This window comes from Python bivittatus, unplaced genomic scaffold (assembly GCF_059951505.1).
Source record: "Python bivittatus isolate LINGU-HERP-01145 unplaced genomic scaffold, Pbiv_v1 ctg000430_np1212, whole genome shotgun sequence".
In the NCBI taxonomy this organism is placed as follows: Eukaryota; Metazoa; Chordata; class Lepidosauria; order Squamata; family Pythonidae; genus Python; species Python bivittatus.
Window position 1 is genome coordinate 614,224 of NW_028277071.1, and position 17,151 is coordinate 631,374.

The 17,151-nt window shown below is 39.6% G+C and overlaps 2 protein-coding genes across 2 annotated transcripts; both read left to right on the plus strand.

The window, feature by feature from the left end:
- Positions 1-4,786: 4,786 nt before the first annotated feature.
- On the plus strand, positions 4,787-5,731 carry LOC103049314 (olfactory receptor 6M1-like). Its single transcript, XM_007445221.2, has one exon. The coding sequence runs from the start codon at positions 4,787-4,789 to the stop codon at positions 5,729-5,731; it is 945 nt and encodes a 314-aa protein (XP_007445283.2).
- Positions 5,732-11,836: 6,105 nt separating this feature from the next.
- LOC148215221 (olfactory receptor 6E1-like) lies at positions 11,837-14,885 on the plus strand. Its single transcript, XM_088143911.1, has 2 exons — positions 11,837-12,718; positions 14,838-14,885. The coding sequence occupies exons 1-2, from the start codon at positions 11,837-11,839 to the stop codon at positions 14,883-14,885; spliced, it is 930 nt and encodes a 309-aa protein (XP_088000037.1).
- Positions 14,886-17,151: the final 2,266 nt, after the last annotated feature.

Genomic DNA, 17,151 nt, shown 5'->3' on the forward strand with positions numbered 1-17,151 from the left:
GTCGTCTCTTGTGTTGTTGGAAAAGAGTGTTTGCTATGACTAGCTTGTTCTCTTGACAGAACTCTATTAGCCTTTGCCCTGCTTCATTTTGTACTCCAAGGCCAAACTTGCCTGTTATTCCGATTACTCCTTGACTTCCTACTTTAGCATTCCAATCCCCTATGATGAAAAGGACATCTGTTTTTGGTGCTAGTTCTAGAAGGTGTTGTAGGTCTTCATAGAAGCGGTCAACTTCAGCTTCTTCAGCATCAGTGGTTGGGGCATAGACTTGGATGACTGTGATATTGAATGGTTTGCCTTGGATACGCACTGAGATCATTCTGTCGTTTTTGAGGTTGTACCCCATTACTGCCTTTCCCACTCTCTTATTCACTATGAGTGCAACTCCATTTCTTCTAAGGGTTTCTTGCCCACAGTAGTAGATATAATGGTCACCCGAATTAAATTCACCCATTCCCGTCCATTTCAGTTCGCTGATTCCCAAGATGTCGACGTTCAATCTTGTCATCTCATGTTTGACCACATCCAGCTTGCCTTGGTTCATAGATCTTACATTCCAGGTACCTATACAATATTGTTCTTTACAGCATCGGACCTTCTTTTCGCTTCCAGATACATCCACAGCTGAACGTCCTTTCGGCTTTGGCCCAGCCGCTTCACTCTTTCTGGAGCTACTTGGAATTGCCCTCCGCTCTTCCCCAGTAGCATATTGGACACCTTCCGACCTGAGGGGCTCATCTTCCGGCGTCATATCTTTTAGCCTTTTAACATTGTCCATGGGGTTTTCTTGGCAAGGATCCTGGAGTGGGTTGCCATTTCCTTCTCCAGTGGACCACATTTTGTCAGAACTCTCTGTCATGACCTGTCCGTCTTGGGTGGCCCTGCACGGTATAGCTCATGGCTTCACTGAGTTACGCAAGCCCCTTCGCCACGACAAGGCAGTGATCCATGAAGGGGACAAAGAACAGAGCCATGTTCAATTGGTTATTTCTTCCCCAGAAGCCATACACAACACAATTCCATAAAGTGCTTTGCTTTTAATTAGTGAGAGTGTCAGTTATAGGGAACAAGGGGATGGTTTTTGCAGTTTTATCCCAAGCAGAAGAACAGAAGTGGGAATGAGGCTCCGGGGTTATAGAAAATCACTACGACATGATCCTCAGTGATGAAACTGAAGATAAGAGAGAATCCAAGGTGAAGGCATAAAACATGATATCCAGGGCTGGGAAGTGTTACCAATGTGGAAATTCTGGCTGGGTTGAATTTACTGCTCAGCTTTCTTGCTTTTTAATCATGGCATCTCATGACTTCCCTCCCTTCTTTTACTTTGTTCACCATGGTTTGTGGTTATCAGTTTTAGACCTCTTATGGTGTCCCAATAAATGGGATAGCTTGAAAGACAAGGGAAGTTCTTGAAATGACTCAGAATGCAAAGGGTTTGGGATCTCCTGTGTCTTCAGGTTCAATTAAGAAGCATATCAGAGAAAATTGTGCAGTCATTTTCACCTTCTCTTTGAAGGAAATATTTGTAGAGATTTAGTTTCCATTCAGAAGTTCCAATGGCCAGACAGACATGTTGGCACAAACTAGTTCTCTGCAGAATCTTAATTTACAGGACTATGTAGCTGGAGCACCAAGAGACGTAGCTGGAGCACTAAATTTTCTGTTGTAATTGCTTCTTGCAGAGTAGGAAATCAGGAGGTCAGAAGGGAGAGTTCATAGACAAATCAGTTCCACATAGTCATAAATGGGGAAATAAGAATAACAATATTGGGAAGGGTCCTTTGCACTTGACCCCCAGACATAAATCAGTGGGAAGCACTAAGTGATTAGTCTTCCCATCCCTTCCTTCCTTCTTGGGTCTGCAGAGAAACATTGGACTATGCATCTGTTCTGCTTCTGGTACCACATCCAGCATGGTGGAACCCTTCTGGTTATGATTCTAGAATAAGACTGCTGGCATTTACATCTACTTACAAGAATTAAGAGCCACTGAATTCACAGGGACTTCAAGGCAAGCTGACAGATTTTGGATTCCATACAAAGGTGGTCTTCCTATCCACAAATACAGTATCTGTAAAAAGCTTCACAAAGTTGGTTCCAGCTGTAATGCTGAGAGTTGAGGAAGTCAAACCAAGGGGACAGAAGGAATGATTCATATCCATTAATGTCAGTGGGTCTGCTGTAAAATTAAAACTTTAATGTTGAATTCTTGATAGAATTTACCTCTGCTGTAAAGCCTTATGTCAGAACCAAAGTGAAGGTGATTGGAATATGATTAGTGAAAATTTGTGATTGTTGCTTCTTTAAAGACAGATTCCTCCAAAATATAACCTGTGCATTTCATTTTTTATCAGCAGTTGATAAACCATGCACTGTGTATTTTGGTTAACCAAAAGTATATATATATATATATATATATATATATATATATATATATATTTAATTCCCTCCCTCATTTCCTTTACACCCTATTGATCTAGGGGCCCAGGGGTACTGTTGTAGTGAGAACCGCAAACCATGATCAGCGAAGTAATGTGATTGTAGATGACCTGGATGGAAATATGCAGGAACCATTACCTAGGCAAACAGGGTGAGACATCCCTAAGTCATTGAGGTATGAGAGGGAGGAAGAAGCACAACGCAATCAGACTTGCAAGTTTGTATAATTATAGCAAATCTCAATAAAGTAATTTTAGCCTTCCTGTGGAGTTGATTTCCTTTTCTGGCCTAACTAAAGGGTTTAACAGGGAAGGAGGAAGTACTCTCAATCACAGGAACCCAGTATGTCAAAGCCCACATTGGACAAACTGTAGATATCTGCAAGGGATGTCCAGTTTTCCCAAGGGTACCAGAGTTACCCAATATGTCATGATGTCTCACTGTTAAGAGGAGGGCAACTGAAACTTTAGAATTGGAAATACATAGAAATATTGGTGTCTTCTTATGTTATGAAGGATTTTAGCATTCTTGTTCAATTGACCCTGGTTAATGCTTCTCTGTGTGTGTGCGTTTGTGTGTGTACATGTGTGGTGTTGCTGTTTTGGAGGTAAAAAATATGCACTGCAAACTAGGAAAATTCTTTCTCAGGCTAATCTTATTAAAGTTTCATGCAACCAGAATAAATAAATTTATTTATAAATTTTACTCCCTGGGAAACCGATTAAGGCACTGATATTTTTCCAAGGAAGTATCTCGACTTAGACATTTTAAATATTGTTCTGTTTATCTGGTTGCAATGGAATGGTATTGTTGCCTTGGAATTAATCAATCAATTCATCAACTCCCAGCTTTGAAGCTCACTTTATGACAAAGCGTCACAGTATAGGGGAAAAAATTATTCTGTGTGTAGGCACAGCCATCAGAATGCCAGTCTAAACAGTACTGAGTTGAAAGTTCTCACACGACATCTTTCTGCGGAAAGTTTGAGATGTGGAAGCTTACATAGGATCTACCTACTTCCAATTCTTCTTCCAGCTCCAAGCCAGGCCTCTTATTAATGATACTGCCAATTCCCAGCCTTCCATTTTCCAGGCCAGTATTTTCTCCCAATTCATGTGCTCCCTACAAGAAGGACTCTTGAGGTGCTTCCAGATAAAACATGTATTGTGCAATTGCATATGCATGATTCAGAGATAGCAACAGGAAACCTCAGAGATCATGATCAATCTGGTGGCCTTTACCTCCAATCACTTGTAGCAGATATGGCCAATAGGAAGTCATAAGAGGAACTATAGGCTAAAACTGGGGACCCTAAAATGCTCATTTCACCTAGATGACTTCTAGGGCTACTTGTCAACATTATAAGTAGGAGAACCTCACTGTCATCATGGTACAGAAACTTCTAGCTTCCAATATGTTGCTTGTCATGGTCCAGGTTCAATATGTAACACTGCAGACTGCCTTTCTATCAGAGGCCAGCAGAGGGGGCCAAGGCATAAGAAGGTCTCCTACTTGATGGACAATTATTCCTAAACGGTACAATTAAAAGGACATTCTGCCAACTTGATCCTTGGATATATCAATATAAACCAAGCCTCAACTTTCATTCTGTAAAGAGGATAAAGGCAGGTTATCCAGCCAGTAGGATCAGTGGATGCCAAACCAGGCAGCCAACAACCAAACAGAAAGCACATTTAATTTTTCTCTCTATTCTTGATTTTTCATTGAGAAGATCATCAGAATACAGGTGGCTGAAAATAAGGACATAAAAAGTACAAATGAATGAAGTCTACTGCGATGAACACTTTCAGCTAGGTAAATAACTAAAAAACTACCTTTCAAGCAGCATGTAAAAACAGCATATATTTTGGGAAGTTGAACTTTAAAACCACGATAGGAATCTGTTGTGTCAAAAAATAAGGACAACTCCCTGACAAAAGAAAAAATATACTGGCTATGTAGATTTCCTAAGAAAAGCCTCCTTTGGGGCAAAGTATGGGGAAAAAATGATATTATCAGGTACACATTTTTGGATTGTTTTTAAAAACAATATAACTTACTGGGAACTGTGATCATATTTATTTACTTATTTTATGCAATGTATATAGCCTCCATCTCACCAGCAAGTGACTCTGGGCAGCATTCCATCCTATGGAAAAGCATGTCAAGACCTGGGCTAAAAACTGTAGGGAAATTGATGTCCTCCATGTTCTAAAGGTGGCCAGTTGGATGCTGCTACGCCTAAACAATCCTGACTTCTGACAATCTGTTCTGAACTTTCCATGGGGATGATATCGAAATTACAGGAATTGATGCTACAAGACCCTTCAAACTCACATTGGCCATGGAACTGAGTTCTCCCAACATCACAGAGGAGGTGATGGAGTTCATCTTAGTTGGTTTCCAACTTTCTAAGCCCTTGGAATGTTTCCTTTTTGGAGTGCTCCTAATTGTTTTTCTGCTCACGCTACCTGGGAACCTCACCATCATTGCACTGGTATGCCTTGATCAGCATCTCCAAACCCCTATGTACTTCTTCCTCTGCAACCTCTCTCTTGTGGAGACCCTCTTCGTCCTGACAATCAGCCCAAAGATGCTAGTAAGCCTGATTTCTTTGGACAAAGCTATTTCCTTTGGGGGATGCATTGCCCAATGTTATTTCTACTTCTCCTTCGGTACCTGTGAGAACAGTCTGATTGCTGTGATGGCATTTGATCGCTATGTTGCCATTTGCTACCCACTGCGCTACGCCACCATCATGAGCAAACGTCTCTGCGTCTTCTTGGTCCTGGGCTGCTGGGTTGACGCATTCCTTCTCCTCTTTGTTCCAGTGCCTTTCCTTTTCCATCTCTCCTTCTGTGGCTCAAATCTCATTGACCATTTTTTCTGTGATTACGCCCCAATTATAAAGCTTTCTTGCAGCAAGAATGTCCATTTCCTCTTAATCTGTGAGACCTTTTTCTCCTCAGTGTTGATGCTCAGCTCCTTATCTGTCAATGGGTTCTCATACCTCTACATTATTTCCACCATCCTACGGATGGACTCCACCAAAGGTCGTAAGAAAACCTTTTCCACCTGTGCTTCTCACATTACAGTAGCTAGCATTTTCTATGGCAATGCTATCTTCATGTACTCTATACCCAGCAAAGGATGTTCACAAGTCCAAAAAGCAGTTGTAGTTTTCCACGGAACTAGTATCCCATTATTGAATCCTTTTATTTATTCTCTGAGAAATGAGAAGGTCAAGGAGGCTTTCAAGGACTGTCTGAGGAACTCATTTCCACATTGAGAAGAATAGCACCATTGGCATGCATCTGCATTTAGTGACTTTCGTCTTTGTGCCTAGGGTTGCCCAAATTGATTGAAAAATAAATTGTGTGTGCATAGTATACATGAAATAGGATTTGCATTTTTAGGTATGCCCTTAGTTTGGCATTCAGAATGTCCTAATGACATTGCCACCTTCTCCATGAATGGCAACAGAAGAACACACAAATGTAAGTAATAAAGAATATTAAAATGGACTTCATCTGACATCAATGGGAAACACTTTGCCTTGAGAGATTAGTTTTCCCAGCCCTTCCTTCCTTCCTGGGTCTGCAGAGAAGTTTTGGAATATGCAGAGCTGGTATGAAGAATCTGCTCTGCTTCTGGTACCACATCCAGCATGGTAGAACCCTTTTGATTCGGATTCTATTCCAAGAATGGTGGCGTTTATATCTACTTACAAACATTAAGTGCCACTGAATTCACATGGACCTCCGTGGAAGCTAACAGATTTGGGATTCCATACTAAGACGGCCATCCTATCCACAGGTTGAGTACCTGTAACAATCCTCACAAGGTTGGTTCCAGCTCTAATGCTTACATATCAGGAAGCCAAATCAAGGGGACAGAAGGAATGACTATTCATGAATAGCCATTAATGCCAGTGGGTCTGATCTAAAATTAAAGCTTTAATGAATTCTTCATTCTTGATAGAATTTACATCTGCTCTAAATCCTTACATCAGAACCAGGAAGCCTGAGATACTAGTTAAGCTTCTCATTTGGCTGCGCTCCCTGAATGTCATGGGAGGAGATTTCCATACTTCAGGAAATCTGGTGGTTGCCTTCTTTTACTAAAATGACTCTGTGAAGACGTTGGTGGGCTCATATGCCCCCCCCCTAAGAAGAAAGTAGGGAAATAGATCTTGTAGACTTTGCCTAGTGACTCACTGTTGTATTCGAAACTTTCAAACTCCAAAGATAAAAAATGGGACATATTCTGAATCTGGGAAGGGTGGAAAACATAAGATCTGGATGTCCGAGGCTCTTCAACCTTCCATCACACTCCCAAAGCAGAAATCTGATCTGTATGAATGTCTTCCTGTTGCTTGCAATGGAATAAATCTCCCTAGAAGAGAAGGAGGGGAAAATACCTGTCCAGTTGCTGGTCCGTACCCAGGCCTGCATGGAGAGCAATGAAATCGGATACAATGATCGCTTCTATTTAAAAAAAAAAGTGCAAAGCAAAGGTCAATGGAATATGATTAGCAAAACATTTTAATTGTTGCTTCTTTAAAGACAGATTCCTCTAAAATATAACCTTTATATTATAACCAGTTAATAAACCATCCGCTCTGTATTTTGGTTAACAAAAGGTATATATGTATACAAAAACAAAAACAAAAAAAATTGCCTTCCTTCCTCCCTCCTTCCCTCCTTCCTTCCCTCCCTCCTTTCCTTGACACCCTGTTGATCATGGGGCCAAGAGAACTGCACTAGTGAGAACTGCAAACCACCATCAGCAAAGTAAAGGGATTGTAGATGGCCTGGGTGGAATTATGCAGGAATATTTCCTAGGCAAAAGGGGCTGAAACATTTTTAAGTGCAGAAATATGAGATGACATTCAAAAGGGATCCAGGGAAACACTTCCCAAAGTCCCTGTCGTAGAAGAAAGAAAAAGAAGTACAATCTCAAGAAATATATCCATATCCCCAAATACTTCTTCCTCTGCAGAAACTGTTTGGAGATCTTCTTTGTCCTTGTAGTCATTCCCAAGATGCTGGTGAACCTGGTTTCCCTGAACAAAACTATCCCTTTCTTTCAGTGCTGTTCTTATTCCTTCCTTGGTACCTATGAAATCGTCCTGATTGCCATGATGGCCTTTGCTATTTGTCACCCACTGGGCTATGCCATCATCCTGAACTGCTGTGTTTGTATGAGTTTGATATTGGGCTGCTGGACTGGTGCTTTCATTAGTACTTTGGGGCCAAGTTTTATCTTGTGCCAACTGTCCTTCTAGGCCTCTAAGAAATAATTTATCATTTCTTCTCTGACTAGGCTCCAATGGTAAAGCTTTCTTGCAATGATATAGATACTTTCCCGGTTCTGGAAACCTGAGTCTCTCATCTCACAATTGCTTCCTATGGCAGCACCATCTTCATGTACTCTTTGCCCAGCAAGGGCCAGTCTTGGGGTGTCCAGAAAGCAGTGGCAGTTCTTACTGTTATGGTTACCCCATTACTGAATCCTTTTATTATACTCTAAGGAATGAGAAGGTCAGGGAGGCTTTCCAAGACTATTTGTGGAGGGGGAAATGTATCTCATGACAAGGAAACCATTGGAAACAGTTAGCCAGCCTTGGTTGATCTGACTATTCTCAGCCAAATCTAAATAGTCGATATGTGGATGAGAGAACCATCACCTTCTCCTCTAGCTTAGAGTAGGAACTCTAAAATAGATTCCAGAAGATCCCAGTGAAAGAATAATTTTGTACTCTTGCAAAGGAACGAGAGATGGACCTCTCTTGTTCTAACTTTTCACCTTCTTGGCTTTTCCTCATATTTTGCAATTCTGTCACTGTAACTCATTACATGGGAATGCACCCTACAGAACTCTTTCAACTTACTTCTGAATAAAGTTCCTTTTGATCAGAGTTTATAAGCATAGAGGTTGTATCTGCACAACCAACATATCTAGGCGATGAGTAAGAATACTTTATCAGAGATTTAATTAGTCCAAAGCAGCCCTCAGTTAATTATGTATTGAAAGGAAAGGAAAGGAAAGGAAAGGAAAGGAAAGGAAAGGAAAGGAAAGGAAAGGAAAGGAAAGGAAAGGAAAGGAAAGGAAAGGAAAGGAAAGGAAAGGAAAGGAAAGGAAAGGAAAGGAAAGGAAAGGAAAGATGTTAGAATGAGAGAGGAGGAGAAGGAGAAGGAGAAGTAGTTTACATGTGCAAATTTAAAATGGTAATCAAATAGGCTTGGTGTGTCAAATTCTCTTGGACAGTTTCACTAAAATTAAACTTTCCACTTATCTTGGATTAAGATAGAATGTTGGAAAGTTATAGTTGCCTAACCTCACCCAAAATCTCCAAAAATAAACCATTGAGTACAAATCACACAGGTAGACTTCACACATATTAACACAAAAAAACCCACTTTTTTTTTGCAATACACCTAGTTCCAAAACTAGGTTTATTGCAGACCAAGGGTGGTGTATTGCATGATTGACCCCATCAAGTGGCTGCAGATTCCTCTTTTCTTGTGTCTCCTCACATACCTTTTGACTGAACACTCTACCATTCTCACTCTATTATAAGCTACTAATATTATTTTAATGGATTACCATTTCTGTTACATATTAATAACTAAAGTTAAAAGATTTTTTAAAAATCTATCACTGATTTTGAAATGAGTTCATGGAAGCCAAAGTTTCACACTATTTGTTTTTCAGATAGCTCCTCCAAAAAACAAACAAGAAAAACCAACCAAGAAACAAAAGAAGGAAAGGAACGGAAAGGAAAGGAAAGGAAAGGAAAGGAAAGGAAAGGAAAGGAAAGGAAAGGAAAGGAAAGGAAAGGAAAGGAAAGGAAAGGAAAGGAAAGGAAAGGAAAGGAAAGGAAAGGAAAGGAAAGGAGGTAGAATGAGGGGGGAGGAGGAGGAGGAGGAGGACGACGACGACGACAACGAAGAAGAGGAGGAGAGGAAGCTTACATGTGCAAAACTCATCTAAAATGGTAGAAATCAAATAGGCTTGGTGTGTCCAAGAAAAGTGTTGCAATATATCCTCTTTTTAACAGAATTGAAATTTCCACCTGGGCAATGAATTCAAATAGAAGGTTGGAAAATTGTAATTCTCTAACCTCACCCAAAATACTCCAAAAATAAAACATGGTGTACAAATCACACAGGTAGACTTCACACAAAAGAAAACCACAAAACTAGGTGTATTGCGAACAAAGGGTGGTGTATTGCATGATTGAGGCCAATATAAAGCACAATACATGGGGAAAATGTGCACCACGATGTTCTCAGTGTTTGGATTCTACATCAATAGAGGAAGCAGAGAGAGAATGCGTGATAGACATTTCCTGCAATTCACAGTACATTTCTTTTTTCCCTGAGAATTCCTTGGGGTATCTTCACAGGGAAATATCTAACACCTCTTGCACCATATGCTTCAAAACAGTAACTAGCCCCACTGCTTATAAGAGCTTACTTCTACGTTCACTGCTGTGAAAAAACATGGAAGGTATGTACAGATGCAGCAAAACTGCCCAGGTTACGTTATTAAACCAAGAATCTTCTCAAAGGCATTCTGGATGGTGAAGATTATGTTTCCCAGAATTTGAATTAGGGGGTAAAACTTTGATAGATGTTTTTGCCTTCTTTCTGATTCGTAACATATTCAACCTAGTCTAATAAACTACAAGACAGTTTCACTGGCAGAAAGAAGATGATGACATAGCATAGGGTTCATGAAAATGGCATGAATATTTTTAATGTAAACTGCAAATGGTCAGCATTTTACAAATGTTTTAATGTTTGAGTCAAGAGTATCGAGCCTTAATTCTGCTCTGTAAAACCAAGAAACTGTTGCAGAGTTCCAGATTGGTAGATTAAATAGAGGATATCTAATGTGTGTAAATCATTAATTAATTAATTAATTAATGTGTGTTAATCCTTAAGTAAAGGATTTCTAATATGACAAGTTACTTCTGAATCAAGTTTCTTTTGATCATAGTTTATAAGCACATGGGTTGTACATGCATGACCAACATATCTGGATTATGCGTACTTCGTTGGAGATTACATAGTCCGAAATTACTCTGGATTAGCACTGTGTTGAATTCATCTCCCCTCTTTGTCCTCATGGCAAGATGCTAGGGAGGGGTTAACCAGCATGAAGGTATTGTCATAGAGTGGCCCTGCAAATATTGGGGTCACTGTATGTACATTATCTCCATTACTTTGAATCCCCTTGCAGACACGAGAAAGGAGATCCATAGGGGAGAAAGGAAACAAAGGAGCGACATATTATGTGAAGACCTGGAGAAGGATCTAATGCTGGGAAAGGTGGAAGGAAAGAGAAGAAGAGCATGACCAGAAGCAAGGTGGATGGGCTCAGTTGGAAGAGTTGAGGGACCAGTTTAGGGACAGACCATCATGGACACAATCTATCTATGTGGTTGCTAGGAGTTGAAAATGGTTTGATGGCACAGAATCAATCAATCTATCTATAGTACATACATTTCCAATCTGGCCACACGGATTCTCTTTCTTATATTTCTTTCCATATTTTTCCCTTGTTCAAAAGTACCAAAAATAGTAGCTGGAAGTGTCAGCCTGTTCAAGGAAGCTATCAAGAATTATTCCTTTTCAACTGAGACTAATCCTATTCTGCTGGTGCAGCAGGATAAGTCTTAAACCCAGAGAAGCTGCTGAGTCACCCAGCTATGTTGTGTGAATGCAGCAACATTGAGAACAATGATTGGATCGCCTTTTCTTCAGAACTTTGGAACGTTATCAATTTGAAACCCATGATGAGTAGAAATAGCTACTTACCACAGTTGTATAGGTAAAAGGCTAGTCAATATTCACTGGCCATTATAGTAGACTTAAAATACTGTAAGGCTTTTCCCCCATAGAAATGCTACACTTGTGTCATGTCAAGTAACTGGTAGAGTGAGAAGTGGTTGAAGGAATAGTTTTTGAATTGCTCTCCTATTCAATGTTAACAAAATTCTGTGAATTTCTGTGAGAAAACTGAAATCTCTATGTGAATTGTCTTCAAACTGAAAGGGAATGTGGAGCCATCTCAGGTCAGGTCGAGTTAACATTGAGCAAAATAAAATAATCAGTAACATTAACCACGCATGACTACATGTATGAATCATTGTGGACAGGGGAGAATATGGTGTGGCTTCTTAGCTTCTTTTACACTGGTGACTACAAGTATTTTGGTCTGATTCAAACCATCTTTTCTTATTTATATCAGTGACCATCCGTTTGATTTCACTACAGTGAATCAAAGCTGGTGAAATGGCATTCAGATGAAATGCGTGACTGAAACAAAAATGAAGCCATGGAGTAATCTCTTATCTTTTCACTGTATTTTTAGGAATGAGCTAATGGCAAACAGCACCACAGTGAGGGAATTCATACTGCTGGGGTTGACAGACAACCATCAATTTGAAGTTGGCCTTTTTCCTCTCCTGTCTGGGATTTATCTTTTGACATTAATTGGAAACATGCTGATTATTATTACCACATTACTGAACACCCAACTCCATAGCCCAATGTATTTCTTCCTCCGACATGTGGCATGGGTCGATATTGGGTATACAAGTACCATCATTCCCAAAACATTGGCCAACATAGCCACTGGCAGTAAAAGCATCTCTGTAGCTGGTTGCAAAATACAGAGTTTCATTTATTTTGTCCTTGGCACTACTGAGTTCTTTCTACTGGCTGCAATGTCTGTTGACCGATACGTAGCAATCTGTAACCCTCTTCACTACTTAACTATCATGAATGGACGAAACTGTTCAGTATTGGTACTTTCTTGCTGGGCTGGGGGGTTATCACTAATCCTAGTTCCCTCTCTTGTTTTATTTCAGATGCCATTTTGTGGTCCTAACATCATCAACCATTTCTTTTGTGACTCTGGACCACTACTCAAACTAGCATGTGGTGATACCAGGCTTGTAGAACTGATTGATTTTGTGACTGCCACAGTCTCTCTGCTTGGGACCTTAAGTGTCAACATTGTGTCTTATGTCAAAATCATTTCCACAATTCTGCGCATCCCATCAACTACAGGGAGGAAGAAGACCTTCTCCACCTGTACTTCTCACATGACTGTGGTCTCCCTCATTTACAGCAGTTGTATTTTCATGTACATCAAGCCAAAAGGCACCAGCAAATTAGAGTTCAACAAAATAGTGGCTGTTTTGAATACTATCATAGCTCCTCTTTTGATCCCATTCATATACTGTTTGAGGAACAGAGAAGTACAGAATGCTTTGAGGGCTGAACTGAAACAATGGATTGGGTTTTGGAAGAAATTGAGATGATTTACCATTGATATGACCCTGAACTAGATTTTCAGCTTTAGCTTCTTACAATACATTTTTAAGCTATAGCAAGTGCTGTCATCAGAAGTAATGATCACCAAGTCAGATGGTTTTAAAAGATGGTCTTGAGAATAATAGAGGATGGATTAATCAGGGACTGAACCATCTGACTGCTATCAAGGGCAGAATGCCTGAAATACTGGTTGCTAGTGAGAAAAAATAGAAGGAGACAATCACCCCCCTGTCCTGCTTGTGAGTTTACCAAACACAACTGTTTGCAAACTGTGTGACCTAGCATAGATGAGCCCTTCACCCAGCGCAGCCTCAGAGCTCTTCTCATCTGAAGAGGAAAATACAGCCACTATCTCTTGACTATTTCTTCGGCCTGAGTATGTTTCATAAACTGGCCTCCTGGGGGAACATACGCAACACAATTCCTTTCTTTAAAAAAAAAAATATTTTTATTAATGTTTATATGTATAAGTAGTAATACAGGACTAAAAGAAACTACAAACAAAAAGAGAAAGAAAGAGAGAAAGAGAGACTTCCCCCTCCTTCCAAACAAGTATATGCATTAACTGTAATTTACACCTTCTCTATTATTACTAAAAAAAAAAAAAAAAAACCTTCTCCATCCTCTTTCTCATCCCTAAACAATAACCAAATTATAAAAAAAAATCAACAATCAATCTAAGCAGCAAAAGCATTAAGAGGGGCAGTAATAATAAACTACATATTTTAAGCTTAAACCAATAAGACTATTTTGCATTTTAGCTTCTACGTTTTTTCTGAGAAGTGAAACCTTAAAGATCTCTCCCCTTAAACATACAAAAGACCTATCATAATCACATATGTACTTTAAACTAAACCAAATAAATCCCTTTTACAGGTATAAATTATTGTCTTACAGTCCTGGTCAGAAAAAGAAAATTCAATATTAACAATCCAAGATCAAAACATGAACAATTTGACCTTGATCTGATAAATCCACTTTGAATTCCTTTCTCTTCTTTTTGAAAAGCTCAGTCTTCAGTCTCTTCTCCAAATAAAGCCCCAAATAACAGTCTCTAATCATTCTCTTCCCACATATTTTCAGAAAAGGTTTCAGAGATTTGGGGCTTCCCTTCTGGCGTTTCTTCTGACCTTGACAGCTCAGTCTTATCTTGTGTTATTCCCAGGGCAGATTTTCTTGCAATTAAATCCAAATTCTCTTACTGTATTTTCTTAAACATTTAAAACAGTCATTAAAAGAGCTGTCTCAAATCCATCTAGCCTCTTAATTGTCCCCAATCAACATTCTTAATACCCTTTCACTGTTTCCAAATGTTAAAATATTTCTTTTTGATCTTTAAATTTACTTTGTTCTTCTTTCTCCCAGGATGGTTGGAAATTCTCCTGACGTACAGCAGCTAGTCTTTCAGGAGGTTTTTAATTGCCACATAAATCACAAATAGGCAGTTTACGATATTAGTTAAAAGAGGAAGTAAAGAAAATCTAGTGTCCTTTTGAAGGCTCTGCACCACAGCTTCGGCTCAATGTCTCCCTTGACTCCCAGAGGGCTCCACCTGCTAGAGATTGCTAGATTGCAATCTCTTCATAGTGAATGTCTGCAAGGAATACCTGTGGGTGATCCTGTCAATCTCTTTTATCTGGAGACAATTCTAAAAAGCGGGACCAAGGCCAGATCCTCTAATTGCCATGGGTGTTGGCTCCACAAAGAACAGAGCCATGTTCAATTGGTTATTTCTTCCCCAGAAGCCATACACAACACAATTCCATAAAGTGCTTTGCTTTTAATTAGTGAATTAATTAATTAATCTCATACCTCTACATTATTTCCACCATCCTACGGATGGACTCCACCAAAGGTCGAAAGAAAACCTTTTCCACCTGTGCTTCTCACATTACAGTAGCTAGCATTTTCTATGGCAATGCTATCTTCATGTACTCTATACCCAGCAAAGGATGTTCACAAGTCCAAAAAGCAGTTGCAGTTTTCCACGGAACTAGTATCCCATTATTGAATCCTTTTATTTTTAGTCTGAGAAATGAGAAGGTCAAGGAGGCCTTCAAGGACTGTCTGAGGAACTCATTTCCACATTGAGAAGAATAGCACCATTTCCATCCATCTGCATTTAGCGACTTTCATCTTTGTGTCTAGGGTTGCCCAAATTGATTGAAAAATAAATTGTGTGTGCATAGTATATATGAAATAGGATTTGCATTTTTAGGTATGCCCTTAGTTTGGCATTCAGAATGTCCTAATGACATTGCCACCTTCTCCATGAATGGCAACAGAAGAACACACAAATGTAAGTAATAAAGAATATTAAAATGGACTTCATCTGACATCAATGGGAAGCACTTTGCCTTGAGAGATTAGTTTTCCCAGCCCTTCCTTCCTTCCTGGGTCTGCAGAGAAGTTTTGGAATATGCAGAGCTGGTATGAAGAATCTGCTCTGCTTCTGGTACCACATCCAGCATGGTAGAACCCTTTTGATTCGGATTCTATTCCAAGAATGGTGGCGTTTATATCTACTTACAAACATTAAGTGCCACTGAATTCACATGGACCTCCGTGGAAGCTAACAGATTTGGGATTCCATACTAAGACGACCATCCTATCCACAGGTTGAGTACCTGTAACAATCCTCACAAGGTTGTTTCCAGCTCTAATGCTTACATATCAGGAAGCCAAATCAAGGGGACAGAAGGAATGACTATTCATGAATAGCCATTAATGCCAGTGGGTCTGATCTAAAATTAAAGCTTTAATGAATTCTTCATTCTTGATAGAATTTACATCTGCTCTAAATCCTTACATCAGAACCAGGAAGCCTGAGATACTAGTTAAGCTTCTCACTTGGCTGCGCTCCCTGAATGTCATGGGAGGAGATTTCCATACTTCAGGAAATCTGGTGTTTGCCTTCTTTTACTAAAATGACTCTGTGAAGACTTTGGTGGGCTCATATGCCTCCCCCCAAGAAAAAAGTAGGGAAATAGATCTTGTAGAATTTGGCTATTGACTCACTGTTGTATTCGAAACTTTCAAACTCCAAAGATAAAAAATGGGACATATTCTGAATCTGGGAAGGGTGGAAAACTTAAGATTTGGATGTCCGAGGCTCTTCAACCTTCCATCACACTCCCAAAGCAGAAATCTGATCTGTATGAATGTCTTCCTGTTGCTTGCAATGGAATAAATCTCCCTAGAAGAGAAGGAGGGGAAAATACCCCTCCATTTGCTGGTCTGTACCCAGGGCTGCATGGAGAGCAATGAAATCGGATTGTCCCACTCACTGAGCAGATTATGGCTACGAGACAGAAGATCATAACATGAGACAGCAATAGAGATGTCAAAATATTGTTTTCAAACTGATCTCCTGCATTAAAAAAGCATTCTAATTGGTTGTATTAAAAATGTATTCAAAAATGATCCTGTATTAATACAATGATTGCCTGTATTTAAAAAAAAGGGCAAAGCAAAGGTCAATGGAATATGATTAGCAAAACATTTTAATTGTTGCTTCTTTAAAGACAGATTCCTCTAAAATATAACCTTTCCATGATAACCAGTTAATAAATCATTCACTCTGTATTTTGGATTTGCATTTTTAGGTATGGCAATTTGTCTGCACTTTTAGGTTTGATAAAAAAAAATTAAGTGCCACTGAGTTCACAGGGACTTCAATGCAATTTGACAGTTTTTGGATTCCATATGGAGGTGGTCATCCTATCTACACATACTTTACCTGTAAAAAGTTTCATAAGGTTGATTCCACCTCTAACGCTTAAGGTGGAGGAAGTTACTCTAATATTAGAGATTAATATAATAAAAGTAAAATACCTATCTACTTGCTGGTCTATTTAAAAAAAAAAAATCCTCCCCCTTCCCTCCTTCCCTCCCTCCCTCCTTTCCTTGACACCCTATTGATCATGGGGCCAAGAGAACTGTAGTAGTGAGAACTGCAAACCACGATCAGCAAAGTAAAGGGATTGTAGATGGCCTGGACGGAAATATGCAGGAACCATTACCTAGGCAAAAGGGGCTGAAACATTTTTTAAGTGCAGAAGTATGAGATGACATTCAGAAGGGATCCAGGGAAACACTTCCTGAAGTCCCTGTGGTAGAAGAAAGAAAAAGAAGTACAATCTCAAGAAATGCCTCCAAACCCTCATGTACAACTTCCTCTCAAGATTCTGGTGAATCTGCTTTTCTTGAACGCCAGTGGGAAAATGATGGATTGGCATTAAACTGCATCCGTTCTTCACCTATTAGTTTCCTTCTCTTTCGGGGACCTAGAAATATCTATCTCCTCTATTTCCAAAGTCGTCGTTCCTCGGCAAGCGTATGAGAAAGCTTCTTTCAC